At 49.9% G+C, this 23,934-nt stretch overlaps 1 protein-coding gene across 1 annotated transcript; it reads left to right on the top strand.

Moving 5' to 3' along the window:
- The first annotated feature begins 2,004 nt into the window (after nt 1–2,004).
- Nucleotides 2,005–22,933, top strand: PSMF1 (proteasome inhibitor subunit 1). Its single transcript, XM_075350516.1, has 7 exons — nt 2,005–2,182; nt 11,032–11,178; nt 18,235–18,317; nt 18,790–18,960; nt 19,041–19,094; nt 21,824–21,970; nt 22,059–22,933. Exons 1-7 carry the CDS (start codon nt 2,048–2,050, stop codon nt 22,108–22,110), a joined length of 789 nt encoding a protein of 262 aa, XP_075206631.1. The 5' UTR covers nt 2,005–2,047; the 3' UTR covers nt 22,111–22,933.
- Nucleotides 22,934–23,934: the final 1,001 nt, after the last annotated feature.

Raw genomic sequence — 23,934 nt, 5'->3', positions numbered from 1 at the left:
CCATGTATTATAATGCATTTCCCATAGTCCTCCATGTATAAACGTAGCCCTCATAGCCCTCCAATTATTATAATGCAACTCCCATATTCCTCCATGTATTACAATTTATCCCATAGTTCTCCATATATTATAATGCTCCACCGCAGAATTTAAGGCTATGTTACCACGATTGGCATCAGTTGAGTTTTTGACGCTGCAGAATTTCTACACCATTTCCGCACCTTAGCTTACTTGCATTTTTTCCATTGCATTTTTGACACTGCCTTTTTAGGCTTCTTTCACGCTACGTTTTTTTAACATGCGTCCTGAACGTTTTTTTGCTGCAAAAGCAGATCCTGTTTTTCCAAAGAGAAACGCATGCAAACGCAAGTGTTATTTTACAGGCTCCTGTCACTTGAAATTGTGGGTGGGTATTGGAGTCATCTGATCAGGAGTGAGGGGAACTGAACGTGATAGACTGGGAATTCAGATGGAGAATGAGGGGGAGAGAAAAAAAAGAGAGAGAGAAAAAAGAGAGATAAAAGAGAGAGAAAAAAGAGAGAGAGAAAAAAAGAGAAAAAGAGAGGGAGAGAATAAAAAGAGACAGAGAGACACTACATCATCACTGCACACACGCAGGCACTACCGACCACATCAGCACTGCACACACGCAGGCACTACCGCCCCCATCATCACCGCTCACGAGCAGGCACTATAACGCACCCATCATCACCGCACACACCGCCACTACAACCCCCATTATCACCACACACACACCGCCACTACAGCCCCCATCATCATCGCACACGTAGGCACTACCGCACCCATCATCACCGCACACATGCAGGCACTACCGCACCCATCATCAGCGCACACACACTGCCACTACTGCACCCGTTATCACCACACACACTCAGGCACTACCGCACCCATTATCACCGCACACACTGCCACTACCTGAGGGACGTATCCGCTGACAGCGCGACTCACTTCAGTTGCTGCATGGAGCTCACAGCGAGCGTCGGTGCTCTACTGCCGCTCCTGTCAGCTTCATGTAGCAAAGCTGAAAGTGTCGTGGGACCTCATGAGGATTACGCCAGACCTGGAGGGGTATTTGGGGATTTAAATAAAGTGGTGAAAGAGGGTGGGGTTTTTTGTTTTTTTTTCAAATAAAGGATTTTTTCGGGTTTATGTGTTTATTTACTTTCACTTACAGGTTAATCATTGGGGGTGTCTCATAGACGCCTGCCATGATTATCCTAGGACTTAGTGGCAGCTATGGGCTGCCATTAACTCCTTATTACCCCGATTGCCACCACACCAGGGCAATTCGGGATGAGCCGGGTAGAGTCCCGGGACTGTCACATCTAATGGATGCGGCAATCCGGGCTGCTGCTGGCTGATATTTTTAGGCTGGGGAGCTCCCCATAACGTGAGGCTCCCCATCCTGAGAATACCAGCCTTCAGCTGTGTGGCTTTACGTTGGCTGGTATCAAAATTGGCGGGGACTGCACGCAGATTTTTTTATTAATTATTTATTTATTGCAATGCACGATATAGACCCGCCCACCCGCAGGTGGGCGGGTCTAGGATATATGACGAAATAAATCTAGTAATATGGTTACATTCAGCTGAAATTTCAATTTGCTTTTTGTGCCTCTTGGTGAGTGCAGAAGCTGTGCCTGCAGTCCCATGTAGAAGCAGATCATTTCTTAGCTCTGATATAGCTAATACCTTATTGTTGCATTTACTATTATTTAACATAATCGGAGCCAGCATTTCAGTAGTTTGTATATAGAAAAACGACGTCCTGTTCCCCCAGGACCGCACATTGTGAACATTCCCCACCCCCATCCATGCAGCCGTCATTGGTGCACAGCCCTGCACTATGCTGCGCCTTGAGCAGACCGGCTCCCTGGCGGCATCTAGTGGCGGCTTGCCCTCACGACAGCAGCACTGTGTTCTAAAAAGCTATTCACCGCCATCTAGTGGCCAAGCCAGGAAATGCACCGGAAATATCGCGGGCCTCGGTTGATCCCGGAACTGTTGTGTGCCGACATCCACAAACATGGCGTCTACCGGCATAGAGCTGCTGTTAGAACTGGTGTCTCCTGAGATCACCACTCCTCAGGACCCGCTCATCTGCTTCATCCACTGGGAGCTCATCAGCCACGGCCTCCGCTGCCTGGGCATAAGCGAGCAGGTGATGGCGCACTCCTCCCTGCTAAGTGCATGTCATACAATATGTGCCACCCCTGCCTGCCTGGAGATAAGTGTCTCCCCTGCCTGCCTGGAGATAAGTGTCTCCCCTGCCTGCCTGGAGATAAGTGTCTCCCCTGCCTGCCTGGAGATAAGTGTCTCCCCTGCCTGCCTAGAAATAGTGGCGTCACCGATATCTGCTTATAAAGATACTAGAAGGTGGCCCGATTCTACGCATCGGGTATTCTAGAATTTACGTATTGTGTAGTTCATGTATGATTTTTGTTATATATATATATATATATATGTGTTGTGTGTAGTTACCAAGTGTTTGTGTAGGCGCTGTACATGTTCTGGGTGTTGTCTGGGTGTGACGGGGGTGAGAGCGGTGTTGTATGTGTGTTGCGTTGTTTGTGGAGCGCTGTGTGTCTGTAGCGTTGTGTGTTGCGCGGTTTGTGTGTGTGTGGTGTGTTTTGGGGGGAGGTATGTTTTGTGCAATGTGTGTGTTGTGCGGTATGTGCGTATATTTGTGTGTGCCGCGGTGTTTGTGTGTTGGGTGTTGTGTGTGTGCAGCGTTGTCTGTGTGTGTAGGTGTCTGTGTAGGGCAGTTTGTGGTTCCCAGTGTGTGTGTGTGTGGTGTGTTGTGCAGTGCGCGCGTGTGTGTGTGTGTTGGGGGGAGGTGTGCACTTCCCATTGTGCTCCATCCCCCATGCAGCGCACTCCCCATCGTGCTCCATCTCCCATGCTGCGCACTTCCCATCGTGCTCCATCCGCCATGCTGCGCACTCCCAAACGTGCACCATCCGCCATGCTGCGCACTCCCAAACGTGCACCATCCGCCATGCTGCGCACTCCCAAACGTGCACCATCCGCCATGCTGCGCACTCCCAAACGTGCACCATCCGCCATGCTGCGCACTCCCAAACGTGCTCCATCCGCCAGGCTGCGCACTCCCAAACGTGCTCCATCCGCCAGGCTGCGCACTCCCAAACGTGCTCCATCCGCCATGCTGCGCACTCCCAAACGTGCTCCATCCGCCATGCTGCGCACTCCCAAACGTGCTCCATTCCCCATGCTGCGCACTCCCAAACGTGCTCCATCCCCCATGCTGCACCAGCATCAGCCTCTCTACCCGCAGCATCAGCCTTCTGTCCCCAGCCTCGGCCCCTCTCTGTCCCCAGCCTCGGCCCCTCTCTGTCCCCAGCCTCGGCCCCTCTCTGTCCCCAGCCTCGGCCCCTCTCTGTCCCCAGCCTCGGCCCCTCTCTGTCCCCAGCCTCGGCCCCTCTCTGTCCCCAGCCTCGGCCCCTCTCTGTCCCCAGCCTCGGCCCGTCTCTGTCCCCAGCCTCGGCCCGTCTCTGTCCCCAGCCTCGGCCCCTCTCTGTCCCCAGCCTCGGCCCCTCTCTGTCCCCAGCCTCGGCCCCTCTCTGTCCCCAGCCTCGGCCCCTCTCTGTCCCCAGCCTCGGCCCCTCTCTGTCCCCAGCCTCGGCCCCTCTCTGTCCCCAGCCTCGGCCCCTCTCTGTCCCCAGCCTCGGCCCCTCTCTGTCCCCAGCCTCGGCCCCTCTCTGTCCCCAGCCTCGGCCCCTCTCTGTCCCCAGCCTCGGCCCCTCTCATCCACTCACACACACCCGATCGCATCCACTCACACACACCCGATCGCATCCACTCACACACACCCGATCGCATCCACTCACACACACAGACACTGACGATATCGCACATACGCGCTGATACTCACAACATCCGGACATACCACATGCCTCTGGCCATGTGATCCTCCGTCAGGTCCTGGAAGATCACAACAGCACAGTATCGAGGCCGAGAAGCAAGCGATATCGCCGGATGCTGTGAGTATGTGGATGCGAGGTGTGTGTGAGGTGTTTGTGAGAGTGAGTGCGATCTGATGTGTGTGTGTATGCGTGTGTGTGTGCTGTTATGTTTGTGCGTGTGGAAGTCGCGCCGCTGCAGGACCTTGATTTACTGGTAACTATGCAAGCATGGTTACCAGCGCAACACGTCCCCCGCTCGCACGGGAGCCAACACCAGCATACGGCGGCGGCGTACGCTGATGTGGGCTCCCGTTGGTGAGGGGGGAAAGGGGGGGGGGAGTACAGTACTCACCTGGGATTCGTGGCTCCGTGACCGTGTCAGTTCGGGCAATGCGGGGGGGGGGGGGGGGGGCGAGAGCTAACGTCTATTGCGTGAGGGGGGCGGGGCGTGGCGTGGGCGAGTTGCCAATGCCTGCAGGGTGCCGGGGCGAGAGGCCAATCTGTGGGGGAGGGCAGAGCCTGGGCGAGCGGCTGGCCAATCCGTGTGGGGGCGCAGCCGGGGCGAGAGGCCAATCCGTGTGGGGGGGCGGGGCCATGGCGAACCCAGCGGCCAATCAGCTTTGTGTCACCGTAAGGACATGTCACGGTGACACAATTTTGGAGCATGACAGACAGACAGACAGAATAAGGCAATTATATATATAGATGTGCCCCCCCCATTTATAACTGTTTAGAAATAGGGGTCTCCACTGCCTATGTATAGTTGTTCCCCCGCCTGCCTAGAAATGTGTCTCGTGCCTGCTCATAAATAATTGTGTGTCCCCTGCTTCCTCATTAATGTGTGTCCCCCCAGCCTGCCTACAAATATTTGTTTTCCCTGTGCCTCATTAATGAGTCCCCCCCAGCCTGCTTATAAATAGTTGTCCCACCTGCCTCATTAATATTTGTATCCCCCTCAGCTTGCCTATAAATGTGTCTTCCCCTTCCTATAAATAGTTGTGTCCCCCCTGCCTCCTCATTAATATTTGTGTGCCCCCCCCAGCTTGCCTATAAATGTCTTCCCCTTCCTATAAATAGTTGTCCCCCCTGCCTCCTCATTAATATTAGTGCCCCCCCTAGCTTGCCTATAAATGTCTTCCCCTTCCTATAAATAGTTGTCCCCCCTGCCTCCTCATTAATATTAGTGCCCCCCCCCCAGCTTGCCTATAAATGTCTTCCCCTTCCTATAAATAGTTGTGTCCCCCCTGCATCCTCATTAATATTTGTGTGCCCCCCAGCTTGCCTAGAAATGTGTTCTTCCCTGCCTGCCAATAAATAAAATAGTTGTGCCCCCCCCTCCCGCCTGCTTATAAATAATGTGCTGCCCCCGCCTATTTATAATTGTCTAGAAATAGGTGTCTCCACTGCCTAAATATCGTTGTCCCCTGCTTCATTAATATTTGTGTGCCCCCTCAATGTGCCTATAAATATGTGTCCCTCCTGGCCTGCCTATAGACAGTTGTGTCCCCCCAAGCCTGCCTATAAATATTTTTGTCCCCCCCCCTCAGCCTGCCTATAAATGTGTCTCCCCCCCCCCCCCCCAAACCTGCCTATAAATATCCCCCCCAGCCTGCCTATACAGTAAATATTTTTGTCCCCCCACCTGCTTATAAATAGTTGTCTCTTCCAGCCTGTCTATAAACAGTTGTGTCCCCCCCCTCTTCATTAATATTTTTGTGTGCCCCCCTGTGGACTACTTATGAGTAGTTGTTACCACTGCTTGCTAATAGTCATGTCACCCCCAGCTGCTAATAGTTGTCATCTGATAAATAGTTATGTCTCCCCTGCCTATAAAGAGTTGTCACCCCTGCCTGGGTGTGATTACCCCTCACCCCTGCCTGGGTGTGATTACCCCTCACCCCCTGCCTGGGTGTGATTACCCCTCACCCCCTGCCTGGGTGTGATCACCCCTCACCCCCTGCCTGGGTGTGATCACCCCTCACCCCCTGCCTGGGTGTGATCACCCCTCACCCCTGCCTGGGTGTGATTACCCCTCACCCCTGCCTGGGTGTGATTACCCCTCACCCCTGCCTGGGTGTGATTACCCCTCACCCCTGCCTGGGTGTGATTACCCCTCACCCCTGCCTGGGTGTGATTACCCCTCACCCCTGCCTGGGTGTGATTACCCCTCACCCCTGCCTGGGTGTGATTACCCCTCACCCCTGCCTGGGTGTGATTACCCCTCACCCCTGCCTGGGTGTGATTACCCCTCACCCCTGCCTGGGTGTGATTACCCCTCACCCCTGCCTGGGTGTGATTACCCCTCACCCCTGCCTGGGTGTGATTACCCCTCACCCCTGCCTGGGTGTGATTACCCCTCACCCCTGCCTGGGTGTGATCACCCCTGCCTGGGTGTGATCACCCCTGCCTGGGTGTGATCACCCCTGCCTGGGTGTGATCACCCCTGCCTGGGTGTGATCACCCATCACCCCTGCCTGGGTGTGATCACCCATCACCCCTGCCTGGGTGTGATCACCCATCACCCCTGCCTGGGTGTGATCACCCATCACCCCTCACCCCTGCCTGGGTGTGATCACCCATCACCCCTCACCCCTGCCTGGGTGTGATCACCCATCACCCCTCACCCCTGCCTGGGTGTGATCACCCATCACCCCTCACCCCTGCCTGGGTGTGATCACCCCTCACCCCTGCCTGGGTGTGATCACCCATCACCCCTCACCCCTGCCTGGGTGTGATCACCCATCACCCCTCACCCCTGCCTGGGTGTGATCACCCATCACCCCTCACCCCTGCCTGGGTGTGATCACCCATCACCCCTCACCCCTGCCTGGGTGTGATCACCCATCACCCCTCACCCCTGCCTGGGTGTAAGCAGTTGACTCCCCTCCATGCTTAAAATCATTGTCTGATTACAAATAGTTTAGGTGTCGGCCATTTATAACAAGGTGTCCCCCAATGCCTGTGTATAAATAATTGTCACTCATCGGCTTATGTCATTGTCACTACTTCCTGCAGATAAATAGTTATCCCATCCCTGCTTTTATATAGATGTCACCTCTGCCTTATAAAGATGTCTTGCCTGCCTGTCTATAAGAGATGCGTCATCCCTGCCAATTTACAATTAATCGACAACCCTCCCTGCTTATAGCTAGGTGTCACCCCGTCTGCTGTAAATAATTGTCACCAGTACTTGTGTATAAATTGTCTTCTGTCTCTGTAAAATTTGTGTCACCCTAAATAGCTGTCACTCCTGCCTGCTCAGAAATAACTGTTAGTATTACCTGCTGACATTGTAAGGCCCTTATTCACATTACACAAACCTGTTGATTTTGTAGGAATCGGTCGATGTGTCTTGGGCCTCCCCACATAATCTGAACAGTCGGGCATGTTGAATTTCTATACCTAATCCTTTTGTTCCTAGCAGAGATTAGAAGAGTCCGGAGTAAGCTTACACAAAGTCGTGACTGAAAGTGTTGGCACCCTTGAATTTGTTAGTATTTCTCTCAGAAAATTAATGCAATTACATATGTTTTGTTTGACACGTTTATTTCCTTTGTGTGTATTGGAACAACACAAAAAAGTTGACATAAAAAGGCAAATTAGACAGAATTTCACACAAAACTCCAAAATTGGCAGGACAAAATTGTGGGTAAACTGCTTTGTTTCAAGCATACCTATGGCAAATAACAGGTTTGGGCAATATAAAAATCACACCTAAAACTAGATAAAAAAGAGAGAAGTTGACTCAATCTTTGCAATGTTTATCTGTGTGTGCGCCACACTAAGGCTGCTTTCACACATCCGGTTTGAGCAGTGCGGCTCAATCCGGCTGTGAAACCTATGCAACGGATGCGGCAAAAACACCGCATCCTTTGCATAAGTTTTTTTACATGCGGCCCGTCCGGTTTTTGCCGCTTGCGGCAGGCTACTGAGCATGCGCAGTGGCAAAAACCGCATGCGGCGGCCAGATGCGGTTTTTGCCGCATCCGGCGTCCATAGGCATGCATAGGAAAATGTGCCGCATCGGTCGGATGCGGCGCGATGCGTTTTTTTTTGCCGCCCAAAAAAACGTGCCAGGCAACGTTCCATCAGGCCGTCGCATCGGCTAAATCTGCCGCATGCGGCAAAAACCGGACAGAACGCAAGCCCATGCGGCACTAATGTTAGTCTATGCAAAAAAAACGCAACCAGCAGCAAAAAAAAAAAAACGTTGCGTTTTTTATGCAAAGTGCCGGATTGTGGCGCACAAGAAAAACCGGAGGTGTGAAAGCAGCCTAAGCGAGGAGAAGAGAACTGTCTGAGGACTTGAGAACCAAACTTGTTAAAAATATCAACAGTTTCAAGGTTACAAGTTAATCTCCAGAGATCTTTATCTTCCTTTTTCCACAGTGCTCAACTTAATAAGTTTACAACCCATGGCACTGTAGCTAATCTCCCTAGATGTGAACAGCAGTCAAAAATTGATGAAAGGTTGCAACATAGGATAGTCCAGATGGTGGATAAGCCCCAATCAAGTGTCAAATACATTCAAGCTTTCCTGAAGGCTCAGGCTATGTGCCCACGCTGCGGAAAATGCGCGGATTTGGCCGCGGATTTCTCGCGGAAAAGCCGCGGATTTTCCAGAAATCTGCAGCACAGCTACTCCCCAGCCATTTCTATGGCATTTGGGAAATGCTGTGCCCACGCTGCGGATTTTGCCGCAGCGGAAATCGTGCGGATTTTCGTGCGGAAAAATCTGCAACATGTCAATTATTGTTGCGGATTTTCGTGCGGATTTTGCCTATTCAATTGAATTAAAAAAAATTGCAAAATCCGCAACAAAATCTGCGTCAAATCCGCACAAAATCCGCACCTATGAAAAGGTGCGGAGTCCGGGGGAAAGCTGCGGATTTTGATGCAGAAAAATCTGCAGATACAGAGTCCCGTGGGCACATAGTCTCTGGGTGCAACAGTGTCACGCAAATAGCCAATGGGTAAATTTCAAAATTCAAGCAATTATAGCAAATTTCAAAATAGCAACTCTCCTAGTGCAAAGAAAATTTAAAAATTAACTTTTAATAAATCCACTAAAAATGGTTAATTAACCACAGACAAACAACACTGAAAAGTAGGTTTGGCCCCTCCTGTCACTTAGGGGATATGTACAAACCAAAACTATAGTTGAATTTCAACCACATTAATAGATTGGACCCATCTCACCAAATCATGGGTGCCATTGAAGTCCACTGGTAATAATAATAAATTGGATTTATCTCACCAAATTGTACAGGTGCCACTCTTCATTAAGGATAGTGGGGTCCAATTCATTCCACAATGGAGCCCTTTAAGAAATGTTATCTCCTGACGTGCGATTTCGTGCGGATTTTGATCCGGAAAAATCTGCAACATGTCAATTATTGTTGCGGATTTTCATCCGGATTTTGGCTTTAAAATTGGGGAAGGGGGGGGGGGATCCGCACCAAAATCCGCATCAAATCCACGGCACGTGAGTACAGCATTTCCAAAATGCCATAGAAATGGCTGGAAAGTGCCTGAGCTGCAGATTTTCGGGAAATCCGCGGCTTTTCCGCGAGAAATCCGCGGCAAAATCCGCGCATTTTCCGCAGCGTGGGCACATAGCCTAAATGAAATTAAACCCTATGGAGTAGACCCAGGAGGACCCCATTGCTGACACTGAGAGATAAAAAAAGATAGACTGCAGTTTGCCAAAATGTAGCTCAAATCAAAAATCCTTATGGAAAAGTTTCTTGTGGACAGATGAGACCAAGGTAGAGCTTTTTGGTAAAGCACATCATTCTACTGTACCGAAAACGTAATGAGGCCTAGAAAGAAAAGAGCACAGTACCTACAGTCAAATATGGTGGAGGTTCAAAGATTTTTTTCGTGTTCTTTTGCTGCCTCTGGCACTGGGTGTCTTGACTGTGTGCAAGACATCATGAAATCTGAAGATTACCAAAGGATTTTGGATCTCAATGTAGTGCCCAGTGTCAGAAAGCTGGGTTTGCGTTATGGGCTTTCCAGCAGAACAATGACCCCAAATATACTTCATGAAGCCCCCAGAAATGGATGGAAACTAAGTGCTGGAGAGTTCTGATGTGGCAGCAATGAGTCTGCATATAAATCCCATTGATAACCTGTGGAGAGATCTTAAAATTGCAGTTGGGAGAAGTCAGCCTTCAAATATGAGCAACCTGAAGCAGTTTCCAAAAGAAGAGTCCAAAATTCCAGTCGAGAGGTGTAAGAAGCTTGTTGATGGTCATAGGAAGCGATTGATTGCAGTTATATATTCCAAAGAGTGTACCATCACATATTAAATTGAAGGTGCCAACAATTTTGTCCTGCCCATTTTTGCAGTTTTGTGTGAAATTATGCTAAATTTGCGTTTTTTCCTCTTTTTTTTGTTATTCCAATACACACAAAGTAAATAAACATGTATCACCAAATGTAATTGCAATAATTTTATGGGGAAATACTTAATTTTCTGAAACAATTTCAATGGTGCCAACACTTTTGGCTTTGACTGTATGTGGGAACTAGAGAGGAATAGCTGTCATTTAAAATGAACCTAAAAGGAGGAGCCGGCCAGGGGGTGGCGCTGGGAGGAGCCGGCCAGGGGGTGGCGCTGGGAGGAGCCGGCCAGGGGGTGGCGCTTGGAGGAGCCGGCCAGGGGGTGGCGCTGGGAGGAGCCGGCCAGGGGCTGGCGCTGGACTAGTCTTGTCTCCAGCTATAGTCCCTGGCCGGAAGGTCAAAGTATATTATCTGTGAAGTGCTGGAGTGTTGCAGAAAATAATCTACCTGGTCTCAATCACACAGCCAGGTTCTGATTTATGTTGCTTGTGGTTTGGGCAGCATGGATCAGATGACAGGTTCCCTTTAAATGAGCATTCAGCCATTTATTGAAGGTGTATGGGTACTCTTACTGTGTACTGCGTGCTTATAACTAGCTTTCACACCTATATATCCCTAGTAACAAATGGATCCCTATCTCCTGTGTGACTCCAGATACCAGTGGACAATTGTAGATACTGTTCAGTGTAGATTGTTACATGATGGGCCCAGCCAGCTCCACAGCTTCTTTCACCTGCAGGCAGGAGCTCAGGAGACGGGCACTGAGCGGCTCCCAGATGGATGGGCCAACAACAAGGAGCTATACACCCTGCGCTATGGGCACGGGACGTCACAGATCCTACTTAAAGCGCTGACTGTGGAGGGCACCCTGATAGTCAATGCCATGGTAAGCTGAAGATAATACTCATCCAATATATAAAGCTGAATGTATGTGTGTATGTCCGGGATTGGCATCTGCACTGTCACAGCTACAGCCACAAAATTTTGCACACTCACACGTCTGGACCCCGAGAGCGTCATAGGCTATGTTTTGAGGGGAAATTTTACGCCGCGCTTTACAGTTATTCACCAAAAAACCTGCCTCCATTAAAGCGAATGGAGCTGGGAGCCACAGTGCAGCCAGAACTTCAGAAGAATGCGCAGCCACGCCCTTATATGGAATGTATGGAATGTTGGCGTGTCACAATGCAGCCAGGGAAAGAGACAGACACAGACAGGGAAAGAGGCAGACACAGACATGGTAAGAAACAGACATAGACAGAGTAAGAGACAGACACAAAGAGACAGACTCACAGGGAAAGAGAGAGACAGGTTAAGAGACAGACAGGTAAAGAGAAAGAGACAGACACAGGGAAACAGACAGGGAAAGAGAGGGACAGAGACAGACAGGGAAAGAAACAGACAGAGATAGATAGACAGACAGGGAAAGAGATTGAGACAGACGGAGAAAGAGACACAGTCAGAGACAGACAGGGAAAGAGACAGACAGACAAAGAGATAGAGAGATATATATAGAGAGGGGGAGACAGACAGAGAATGGGAAAGAAGCAGACAGTTACTATCCCGGGCAGCGGATATTGTGTGCAGAATAAGTTTTTGTTAATACATTCTATTTTGTTAACAACAGTTATTAACCCGGGCGAAGCCGGGTAGTACAGCTAGTACACGATAAATGTGGATGGGTGTGTGTATTTTTGCAAATTTTTTTTCTATGTTGCATGTAAAATATGAAATAAAGTTATTTCAAATAATTGTGAAGTAAAATCTTCCTTGTTTTTAGCATACAGCTTCACTGTAGACAAATGTGTGTCCATGGTTACAGAATGTGCAGGAGTGAAGAGTCTGTTACCATGGAGACACAAAACAATAATTTTTTTTTCATCAAGACTGTATACAAAAATTACTTTTCTTTGTCGCTCCATTGGGAGACCCAGACAATTGGGTGTATAGCTTCTGCCTCCGGAGGCCACACAAAGTATTACACTTAAAAGTGTAAACCCCTCCCCTCTGCCTATACACCCCCCCGTGCATCACGGGCTCCTCAGTTTTATGCTTTGTGTGAAGGAGGCACACATGCACGCAAGCTCCACAATTTAGTCAGCAGCAGCTGCTGACTATATCGGATGGAAGAAAAGAGGGCCCATAACAGGGCCCCCGGCATGCTCCCTTCTCACCCCACTCTGGTCGGCGGTGCTGTTAAGGTTGAGGTACCCATTGCGGGTACAAAGGCTGGAGCCACATGCTGTTTTCCTTCCCCATCCCTTAGGGGCTCTGGGTGAAGTGGGATCCTAACCGGTCACCAGGCACTGGGACCGTGCTCCCTCCGCAGCCCCTGGGGGAATCTGCTGGACAGGAGACCGGGTATCGTCAGGGACAGGCCCTGCTCCTCTGAGGTACTCTGTGTCCCCTTGGGGACGGCGCATAGAGCGCCTGTGTAATGGACGGTGCAGCAGCTGCTGGGTGTGTTTGTGCGCCGGGACTACCGCGCTGACCGCGCTTGTTTGCCGGCCGCGCTTATAACTTTAGTCCCCGGCTTTTGCGGCCTAGTACCGCATACTCCCGCCCCCGGGCCTGCCAGTCAGGGGTAAGGGCGGGACGCTGCACTGGACGTCAGCGCTGAGGGCTGGAGCATACTTAGTATCCTCCTCCCCCCTCACTGAGCACCGTGGGGCACCAGATTCCCGCACTTTCTGAGGCACGCCCACGGCTCCCTCCTCCTCTCAGAACGCTGGCAGCCATTCCTATCAGCACTTCTGACGCTGGAGAACTTCAGAGGGGAGACATCACCGAGCTCCACAGCTCTGGGAGGCCCAGGCAGGGAATCTGGTGGTCACACAACCGCTGAGGGCGGTCGGTAAGCCGCACCTGTTACTAGGTGCTGGCCCCCCTGGGTGCCGAAGTGTATATTTATATGCTTATATTGTATACATTTACTCTGTACGGCCGCACTATTTGCTTTTGGCTATATACCCTCTCTGATTGCTCTAAGAGGAGACAACAGCATGTCGTCCGCAAAAAGCAAGGGTGCCAAGGCACAGGCTTACTTTGCAACCTGTACCTCATGTGCGGCTATGCTACCTGCAGGTTCCACCTACCCTCATTGTGTGCAATGCTTGGCCCCTGTGACACTCACTCAGCCGGAGCCTCTGCCACTGGTGGGACCCTCGGCCCAGGTGGAACCACCTGCTGCCACTGTCCAGGTGGCAGGGACAGAGTTTGCAGTATTCGCTGACAAACTTTCTGAGTCTATGGATAAATGGTCTGCTAAGATACTAGAAGCTTTGCAGTCCAGACCGGTAACACAGGCCCCGGGCACTGTTGAATCATTGCCCCCAGGCCCCCCTCAGTTGGAGCAGCAAAGTGCTCCTGAGGCGACTCATAGGTCCCACGGTGAGGACTCCGACACGGACCGCAGTCCCAGACCGGCTAAGCGGGCTCGCTGGGAGCTTCCCTCGACTTCATCACACTGTTCAGGGTCTCAGCATGAGGACTCTCTGGAGGATGAAGCGGAGGTGGCAGATCAGGGCTCTGATCCTGACGCCGCTCTCAACCTTGATACACCTGAAGGGGACGCCATAGTAAACGACCTTATAGCGTCCATCAATCAGGTGTTGGATCTTTCTCCTCCAGCTCCTCCGATTGAGGAGTCAGCTTCTCAGCAGGAGAAATTCCATTTTAGGTTTCCCAAACGTACACGGAGTGCGTTTCTTGATCACTCCGACTTCAGAGATACAGTCCAGAAACACCGAGCTTTTCCAGATAAGCTCTTTACTAAGCGCCTTAATGACACACGTTATCCCTTCCCCCATGACGTAGTCAAGGGTTGGGCTCAGTGTCCCAAGGTGGATCCTCCAGTCTCTAGACTGGCGGCTAGATCCATAGTTGCAGTGGCAGATGGTGCATCACTCAAGGATGCCACTGACAGGCAGATAGAGCTCCTGATGAAATCCATCTATGAAGCCATCGGCGCGTCTTTTGCTCCGGCATTCGCAGCCGTATGGGCACTCCAAGCTATCTCAGCTTGTCAGTCTGAGATTAATGCAGTCACACGTGCCTCTACTCCGCAGGTTGTGTCTTTAACCTCTCAGGTGTCGGCGTTTGCGTCCTACGCCATGAATGCTGTCCTGGACTCTGCGAGCCGTACGGCGGTAGCATCCGCCAATTCGGTGGCAGTCCGCAGGGCCATGTGGCTACGTGAATGGAAGGCAGACTCTGCTTCCAAAAAGTTCTTAACCGGTTTGCCATTTTCTGGCGACCGCCTGTTTGGCGAGCAATTGGATGAAATCATTAAACAATCCAAGGGAAAGGACTCGTCCTTACCCCAGTCCAAACCAAACAGACCTCAACAACGGAAGGTACAATCGAGGTTTCGGTCCTTTCGGCCCTCAGCCAGGTCTCAATTCTCCTAAAAAGACCGCCGGAGGAACCGCTCCCAAAGCGGCCTCATGACTTTCGGCCTCCCCAAACCGCATCCTCGGTCGGTGGCAGGCTCTCCCGCTTTTGCGACGCCTGGTTGCCACATGTCCAAGACCGATGGGTGAGAGACATTCTGTCTCACGGTTACAGGATAGAGTTCAGCTCTCGTCCCCCGACTCGTTTCTTCAGAACATCTCCGCCCCCCGAGCGAGCCGATGCTCTTCTTCAGGCGGTGAGCACTCTGAAGGCAGAAGGAGTGGTGATCCCTGTTCCACTTCAGCAATGGGGTCACGGTTTTTACTCCAACTTGTTTGTGGTGCCAAAAAAGGACGGATCTTTCCGTCCCGTTCTGGACCTCAAACTGCTCAACAGACACGTGAAAACCAGGCGGTTCCGGATGGAATCTCTCCGCTCCGTCATCGCCTCAATGTCCCAAGGAGACTTCCTAGCATCAATCGACATCAGGGATGCTTATCTCCATGTGCCGATTGCACCAGAGCATCAGCGCTTCCTGCGTTTCGCCATCGGGGACGAACACCTTCAGTTCGTGGCACTGCCTTTCGGCCTGGCGACAGCCCCACGGGTCTTCACCAAGGTCATGGCAACAGTGGTAGCAGTCCTACACTCTCAGGGACACTCGGTGATCCCTTACTTAGACGATCTCCTTGTCAAGGCCCCCTCTCGGGTGGCATGCCAACACAGCCTGAACATTGCTCTGGAGACTCTCCAGAGATTCGGGTGGATCATCAATTTCCCAAAATCAAAATTGACACCGACCCAATCGCTGACATATCTCGGGATGGAGTTTCATACTCTCTCAGCGATAGTGAAACTTCCGCTGGACAAACAGCGTTCACTACGGACAGGGGTGCAATCTCTCCTTCGAGCCCAGTCGCACCCCTTGAGGCGCCTCATGCACTTCCTAGGGAAGATGGTGGCAGCAATGGAGGCAGTTCCATTTGCGCAGTTTCATCTGCGTCCACTTCAATGGGACATTCTCCGCAAATGGGACAGGAAGTCGACGTCCCTCGACAGGAACGTCTCCCTTTCTCGGGCAGCCAAGGCCTCCCTTCAGTGGTGGCTTCTTCCCACTTCTTTATCGAAGGGGAAATCATTCCTGCCCCCATCCTGGGCTGTGGTCACGACGGACGCGAGTCTGTCAGGGTGGGGAGCGGTCTTCCTCCACCACAGGGCTCAGGGTACCTGGACTCAGCCAGAGTCCTCCCTTCAGATCAATGTTCTGGAGATAAGGGCAGTGTATCTAGCCCTAAAGGCGTTCCAGCCGTGGCTGGAAGGCAGGCAGATCCGAATTCAGTCGGACAACGCCACGGCGGTGGCATACATCAACCACCAAGGCGGCACACGCAGTCGGCAAGCCTTCCAGGAAGTTCGGCGGATTCTGCTGTGGGTGGAAGCCACAGCCTCCACCATCTCCGCAGTTCACATCCCGGGCGTAGAAAACTGGGAAGCAGACTTTCTCAGTCGCCAGGGCATGGACGCAGGGGAATGGTCTCTTCACCCGGACGTGTTTCAAGAGATCTGTTGCCGCTGGGGGAAGCCGGACGTCGACCTAATGGCGTCCCGGCACAACAACAAGGTCCCGGCATTCATGGCACGGTCTCAAGATCACACAGCTCTGGCGGCAGACGCATTAGTTCAGGATTGGTCGCAGTTTCGACTGCCTTATGTATTTCCTCCTCTGGCACTGCTGCCCAGAGTGTTACGCAAGATCAGGTCCGACTGCCGCCGCGCCATCCTCATCGCCCCAGACTGGCCGAGGAGGTCGTGGTACCCGGATCTGTGGCATCTCACGGTGGGTCAACCGTGGGCACTACCAGACCGACCAGACTTACTGTCTCAAGGGCCATTTTTCCATCTGAATTCTGCGGCCCTCAACCTGACTGTGTGGCCATTGAGTCCTGGATCCTAGCGTCTTCAGGGTTATCTCAAGAGGTCATTGCCACTATGAGACAGGCCAGGAAACCAACGTCCGCCAAGATCTACCACAGGACGTGGAGGATCTTCTTATCCTGGTGCTCTGATCAGGGTTTTACTCCCTGGCCATTTGCCTTGCCCACTTTTCTGTCCTTCCTTCAATCCGGAATGGAAAAGGGTTTGTCTCTCGGCTCTCTTAAGGGACAAGTCTCGGCGCTCTGTGTTTTTTCAGAAGCGTCTAGCCAGGCTTCCGCAGGTACGCACGTTCCTGCAGGGGGTTTGCCACATAGTCCCCCCTTACAAGCGTCCGCTAGAACCCTGGGATCTGAACAGGGTGCTAACGGCTCTTCAGAAACCACCTTTCGAGCCAATGAGAGATATTTCTCTTTCACGCCTTTTGCAGAAGGTGGTCTTCCTAGTGGCAGTCACATCACTTCGGAGAGTGTCTGAGCTAGCTGCTCTGTCATGCAAAGCCCCCTTCCTGGTGTTTCACCAGGATAAGGTGGTTCTGCGTCCAGTTCCGGAATTTCTCCCTAAGGTGGTATCCCCTTTTCATCTCAATCAGGATATCTCCTTACCTTCTTTTTGCCCTCATCCAGTTCACCAATGTGAAAAGGATTTGCACTTGTTAGATTTTGTGAGAGCACTCAGGCTCTACATTTCTCGTACGGCGCCCCTGCGCCGCTCGGATGCGCTAATTGTCCTTGTCGCTGGCCAGCGTAAAGGGTCGCAGGCTTCCAAGTCAACCTTGGCTCGGTGGATCAAGGAACCAATTCTTGAAGCCTACCGTTCTTCTGGGCTTCCGGTTCCTTCAGGGCTGAAAGCCCATTCTACCAGAGCCGTGGGTGCGTCCTGGGCATTGCGGCACCAGGCTACGGCTCAGCAGGTGTGTCAGGCAGCTACCTGGTCGAGTCTGCACACTTTCACGAAACACTATCAGGTGCATACCTACGCTTCGGCAGATGCCAGCCTAGGTAGGCGAGTCCTTCAGGCGGCGGTTGCCCACCTGTAGGAAGGGGCCGTTTTATGGCTCTATTACCGAGGTATTCTTTACCCACCCAGGGACTGCTTTTGGACGTCCCAATTGTCTGGGTCTCCCAATGGAGCGACAAAGAAGAAGGGAATTTTGTTTACTTACCGTAAATTCCTTTTCTTCTAGCTCCTATTGGGAGACCCAGCACCCGCCCCTGTTCCCTTCGGGCTGTTGTTCTTTTGTGTACACATGTTGTTCATGTTGAATTGTTCTGGGTTCATGGTTTTCAGTTCTCCGAACATCCTTCGGATTGAATTTACCTTAGACCAATTTATAAGTTTCCTCCTTCCTGCTTTTGCACCAAAACTGAGGAGCCCGTGATGCACGGGGGGGTGTATAGGCAAAGGGGAGGGGTTTACACTTTTAAGTGTAATACTTTGTGTGGCCTCCGGAGGCAGAAGCTATACACCCAATTGTGTGGGTCTCCCAATAGGAGCTAGAAGAAAAGGAATTTACGGTAAGTAAACAAAATTCCCTTCTTTATTTTAAATGTAGATGAGCATTTAGTCCTTATTTCCATTAGGATCCGGAATAGACCCTTGTGCTTCCTTCTTGCAGGAGACTCAGTCTGAGAAGGTTTCTGATGTCACCATGAAGATTGAGGACTTCATAGACAGTGGCCACCTCCGGGAGCATCAAAGGTCAGTGCCATACACTGGTGACCGAGGGGGGGGGGGGGGGGTGGCGTCTTCTTGTGTACGTACATGTTATCCTGAAGAGGGAGAGGAGTGACCCTTGACTACAGGATCAGGCTACCCTTGTAGACACATTAGTCTGTATAGGAGCTGCATACACAAAATGGACACATATCAACTATTACAAATTCAGGACAAATCATATACATAAGGCTTTGAAACGCGTAGACAAATAAGATCATTCCTTCTACATGGATCCTCTTTTCTATGGCAGCGCGGTCTATTAACCCTTTTCCCTCCAAATTTGAACTGCAAATTCATTTTTTTTTTTTTTTGTAGATATGTTGTAGAAAAAAAGTTTGCAAAAGTCTAAGTGTATGAGAAGAACAACCCTGGCTGATGATTTACAGATGTGACTGATGTGTTCACCTTTACAGATTTTAAGATATCACTCATGTGTTCACCTTTTCTTTAACAGCGTATATAAAAATCCTGTTGAGCTGAAGCGCCAGTTGGAAACTAAGCTTTTCACCCCTTTATTTGGCTCTAAGAAGGAGAATGTGAGGGTCGAGAAAGCGCAAGAGCGGCCTGCAGATGATGATCCCCTTCGAATTCCCACTAGGAACCCAGCGTCACGCCATCCTCCCTGGTAGGCGCCCTTCTCCTATCTCTCATTCTTCTTACCGTGCTACCAGTGTCCCCTCCAATCCTGTTACTTCTCTTCTATAGGACAGACCCTCCTGGGCACCTTCCATATGGAGCAGCAGATCTGGACCCCTTGGGGTGAGTTCCCTCAGGCCTATGTGGTTGTATATGGAAGGACAAATTGGGTTTCTAGCATCAATATACCTCCCGCCTGGCCGTATGTAGCACAATAATATCTACTACCCTTATTACCTGAACACCAGGCTACATATATATTGTACATAGCTCAGCTGTTTGGAGGGGTCTTCTAGATTGCTGACTGTTTCTAAAAACAAGCTGAATAGTGAGTACAGCTCTGGAGTATAATACAGGATGTAACTCAGCATCAGTACAGGATAAGTAAAGTAATGTTTGCATAAAGTGACTCAACCAGCAGAATAGGGAGTGCAGCTCTGGAGTATAATACAGGATGTAACTCAGGATAAGCAATGTAATGTATGTACACAGTGGCTGCACCAGCAGAATAATGAATGCAGCTCTGGAGTATAATACTGGATGTAACTCCGGATCAGTGGAGGATAAGTAATGTATGTACATAGTGACTCCACTAGCAGAATAGGGAGTGACGCTCTGGAGTATAATCCAGAAGTTAACTCAGGAAAAGAAATGTATATACACAGTGACTGAACCAGCAGAATGGTAAATGCAGCTCTGAAGTATAATTAAGTATATAACTCCAGATCAGTACAGGATAAGTAATGTAATGTTTAAGGCTATGTGCCCACTTGGCATTGTTTTTTTGGCATTTATCCTTGCTTTTTTAATCAATAAGGCTATGTGTCCACGAGACTCTGTACCTGCGGATATATCTGCAGGTATGGCCGCAGCTGATCCCCGGAATCCGCAGATATCCATAGCTGCGAGATTCCAGCGAAATGGCTGCGGAAAACCTGCGGACATAGTCCCGGCCTCTATCTCCATAGTGGAGGGCTGGAATTTCCGCAGGAATAATTGACATGCAGTTACGTGCGGCTCGGGGCATCTGCAGCATATTCCACAGCCACACATACCGCAGCATGGACACAGACACTCCCCATGTCCCATACGATAACATGGGGAGTGTCTGTGCTTGCTAAAACCTGCGGATTTATCTGGGAAATGCAGATAAATCCACAGGTTTTTCGCGGCAAATTCCGCGGTTACAGAGTCCCGTGGACACATAGCCTAAAAGCAAGGAAAAAGCATCGCAGCAAAGTCTATGAGAATCCTGACTTGCTGTGCACACGTTGCTTCTTTTTTTCTTGTAGGTTTTGTTGCTGAAAAAAGAAGCAGCATGGCAATTGTATCTGCGTTTATTTTCTGTGTTTCTATAATCCCCAGCAGTTTCCTTATCACTATAGGGAATTATATGGCAGCACTTCACCTCACACAGCATGGTATGTAAGGCTCTCCATAGCTCAGTAACCCGGCGTCCTCATGCTGACGACCCAGGGTTACTATGGCAGCGATTGGGTCCCTGTGATTGCATTCTAGGGACCCGATCGCCAGGGAGAGGTAAGAGATCCATCTCCCTGCCTCCTGAATGCTGCGATTGCACTGATCACAGCATTCAGGGGGATAAACTGACGGAAGTGGCGCTGGCACTTCTCCGGGCAGTGAGAGATGGGTCCCGGCTGTAACATCTGTTGGCGGAGACCTGGCGGCAATTGCAGAGGTACAGAGCCTAAACTCCCACGATCACCATGATTAAAAAACACACAAAAAGAAGCGTGGAAAAAAAGCATATGAAAAAATGTGCAAACCCAATAAAAAAAATGCACGTTTTTTCATATTTTTTTTTTCCTGACAAAATGTGTGTTTGTGCAAATTTTCTGCACATAAAAACGCAATGTGGCCACATAGACTAAAGGCCACTTTACACACTGCGATATCGGTACCCGCCCCCATCTGTTGTGCGACACGGGCAAATCACTGCCCGTGCCGCACAACATCGCCCAGACCCGTCACACATACTTACCTTCCTAGCGACGTCGCTGTGACAGGCGAACCGCCTCCTTTCTAAGGGGGCGGTCCGTGCGGCGTCACAGCAGCGTCACTGAACCGCCGCCCAATAGCAGCGGAGGGGCGGAGATGATCGGGACGTAACATCCTGCCCACCTCCTTCCTTCCGCATAGCGGCCGGGAGGCAGGTAAGGAGAGGTTCCTCGTTCCTGCTGTGTCACACGTACCGATGTGTACTGCTGCAGTAACGATTTCTGAGAATGGACCCCCATGTCACCGATGAGCGATTTTACACGTTTTTGCAACGATGCAAAATCGCTCATAGGTGTCACACGCAACGGCATCGCTAAAGCGACCGGATGTGCGTCACGAATTCCGTGACCCCAACGAGATCGCATTAGCGATGTCGTAGTGTGTAAAGCGGCCTTAACTAAAGTTTTAATGTTGCTCATATCTCTAAAAAGAATAGTGTTAGTTATTCTCTCTGAAAAGGCCATCCCCAATCCATGCTGATCACTGTATGTTTGACTTGTGGAACGGAGCTCTGTAGCCCTGTCTTGAAAGGAGCAGAGAAGGGGGAACACATGCCTGACATTGCTCCATTAATTGTCTATGGGGCTGCCAGAAAAATCTGAGCACTGGGACCTTCAGCGATCAGCAAATTATTCCCTGTCCTATTGATGGAGGATAACTCGCTTTTGAGCATAAGTAGTATATTTATTAACGGATTCAATAAGAAAAACCACCTACGGACAAGAGTGGTATTGTTTTTTGTAGTCTTTTGTTTCTCCAGATTACTATGTGTAGTTAGATACTAAGTAACTTGTCTCCTGTATAACACCCAGCCGACTGTTGTCTCCTTGCAGAGGGCGCTCTGGGGGTATGTTCATGGATCCCTTTCATGCTGGCCGTACCAGACCCAGACCTGATCCACTAGGTTGCCTTCCTCCTGGGGCAGTGCCTCCCGGTGCACGTTTTGATCCCTTTGGGCCTATTGGTTCTGGTCGTCCGGGGTGAGTAAAATAAGCAATGTGTATTTTTGGATGTGGGTTGAGGTGTCTGTAGGAGAAATAAAGTAATGATGTCCCTGTTTCTTCACAGGCCTAATCCTGATCACCTGCCACCTCCGGGATATGACGACATGTTCATGTGATGGACCACAATGGTCACTGAGCAGGAGTTGTTGCTTTCTTCCATATTGTTTGGGCCAATGTACAATGTTACAAGGACAAGTCGCTGCTTTCTACTTTGTTAGCGAATTAAACTGGACATGAAGGCGTCACATTGAACCCATCTGCTTGGTTTCTCCAACGTGTGTCCTCAACCGAGCGCGTCTTAACAGACATGACAAGTTCATGTGGATGTGCTTTAGGCTCATGCTCTAAAAAATGATCCTAGAAAATATGGCTGTGTGAATGCTGTCCTGCAGTGTGTCTCCTCTCTATCAGGTGTGATTGGGAAGTCTATTGCACCCTGTTATCAGCCATTTCAAGCCTGGGAAAGGCAGCCGCTGAAGTGTTTAGAAGTAGGATGAGTATCTGGAAATGCAAAAACAAACCTTTTTGCCCCCCAGAATCACTTTATAGTGATGTCTCCCTCTATATGTGGGACGTATATCAGTTGCTTGTCTTATAACGCTATTCATCTGTTATAAGCTGCAGATTGCAAGGGTTAATCCAAAATAACAAGACATCGTGGTATTATTTTGCTTTATTAGAAACCTGTAACAAGACACAATGCAGAGAATCCTTGGCATAAATCTCTGATGAACGGAGCGCAGATGGAGTGAGACTTTGTGTATTTCATGGAAATTCTACTGCCGGTGATGGTGAGCGCTCCGTGATCTTGCCCCCGGCTGTTGGGTTTTCAGCATGGACTTGCTGAGCCCCCTATTCCTTCAGTTCGGGGTTATTGCCTCTGCTCTTTTAGATGTTTTTTTTTTTGCGAACTTTTTAATAAATCAGTAGAATTCACAATGATGGTGGTTGGTGTGATGTTTCAGACATCTTGCCCCTCTATATGCCCCATAATCACCAGGCTCAAGTCTTACAGGTCACTTTTTACATTGCCGTCGGCACATTCAATGCACCTGATCCACCCCCACAAAAAAAATAATAACTTGTGCATTCTCTGTTAATGTAAGTTTTGTGGCTCAGATGTCTATATCTCAGTATCTAAAAAAAAAATGAAGCACCTTTGCAGCCTTGATTGAAAACCTTCTACAGTTCCTATGCAGATTTGTGTTACTATGGTTACAGACTACAAACATAAGATGTGTAGTCTGGTACATGTGTTTCTCTGACACCATTTTTTTTCTACTGTGAGCAGGTTATTACGACTGCGGAATAAGACTGGGCACAGATTTGTTTGTATTCTGTAACCATGGGCACACACTGGTTTGTATGAATCCTGTAACCATGGAGATACAAAGCTTTCTTTCTATTCTGTAAGCATGGGCACACACAAGTTTTTGTATTCTGTAACCATGGGCACACGCAGGTTTTTGTATTCTGTAACGATGGGCACACGCAGGTTTTTGTATTCTGTAAGCATGGGCACACACAAGTTTTTGTATTCTGTAACCATGGGCACACACAAGTTTTTGTATTCTATAACCATGGGCACACGCAGGTTTTTGTATTCTGTAACCATGGGCACACACAGGTTTGCATTGGAGCTGTTGATTTTTTGGGTCAAGTACTTTGGAAAGATTCTTCACTTTTTATTTTAGATGCATTGGACCCATAAAAATGGAATCTACATGTGCTTTATCGCCTGCGGAAATGATTACTAGGAAAGTCACAACCAATTGTACAAAGCGCCTCCTGTTCAGACTTTGTAACTACATTCAGCAAATCGCGAGAGGATAAATCACCAAATATCAACGTGATTCTCTTTTTATAATCGGCATTATTGAGCTGTAATCGATACTAATTCTAGTTTGGTAACGTCTCCCCCTCCTGCTGACTGTTTTTCC

The sequence above is a fragment of the Anomaloglossus baeobatrachus genome, chromosome 5 (genome assembly GCF_048569485.1).
Source record: "Anomaloglossus baeobatrachus isolate aAnoBae1 chromosome 5, aAnoBae1.hap1, whole genome shotgun sequence".
Lineage (NCBI taxonomy): Eukaryota > Metazoa > Chordata > Amphibia > Anura > Aromobatidae > Anomaloglossus > Anomaloglossus baeobatrachus.
This window is presented reverse-complemented; position numbering and strand designations above follow the sequence as displayed.

What these genes read in the sequence shown, in the direction of transcription:
- PSMF1 (XM_075350516.1), top strand. Translation starts at nt 2,048, where the DNA reads ATGGCGTCTACCGGCATAGAGCTGCTGTTAGAACTGGTGTCTCCTGAG. An exon ending in CACCTCCGGGAGCATCAAAG is followed by an intron (nt 18,318 to 18,789) that starts GTCAGTGCCATA and finishes TTTCTTTAACAG; the next exon opens with CGTATATAAAAATCCTGTTG. An exon ending in GCAGATCTGGACCCCTTGGG is followed by an intron (nt 19,095 to 21,823) that starts GTGAGTTCCCTC and finishes GTCTCCTTGCAG; the next exon opens with AGGGCGCTCTGGGGGTATGT.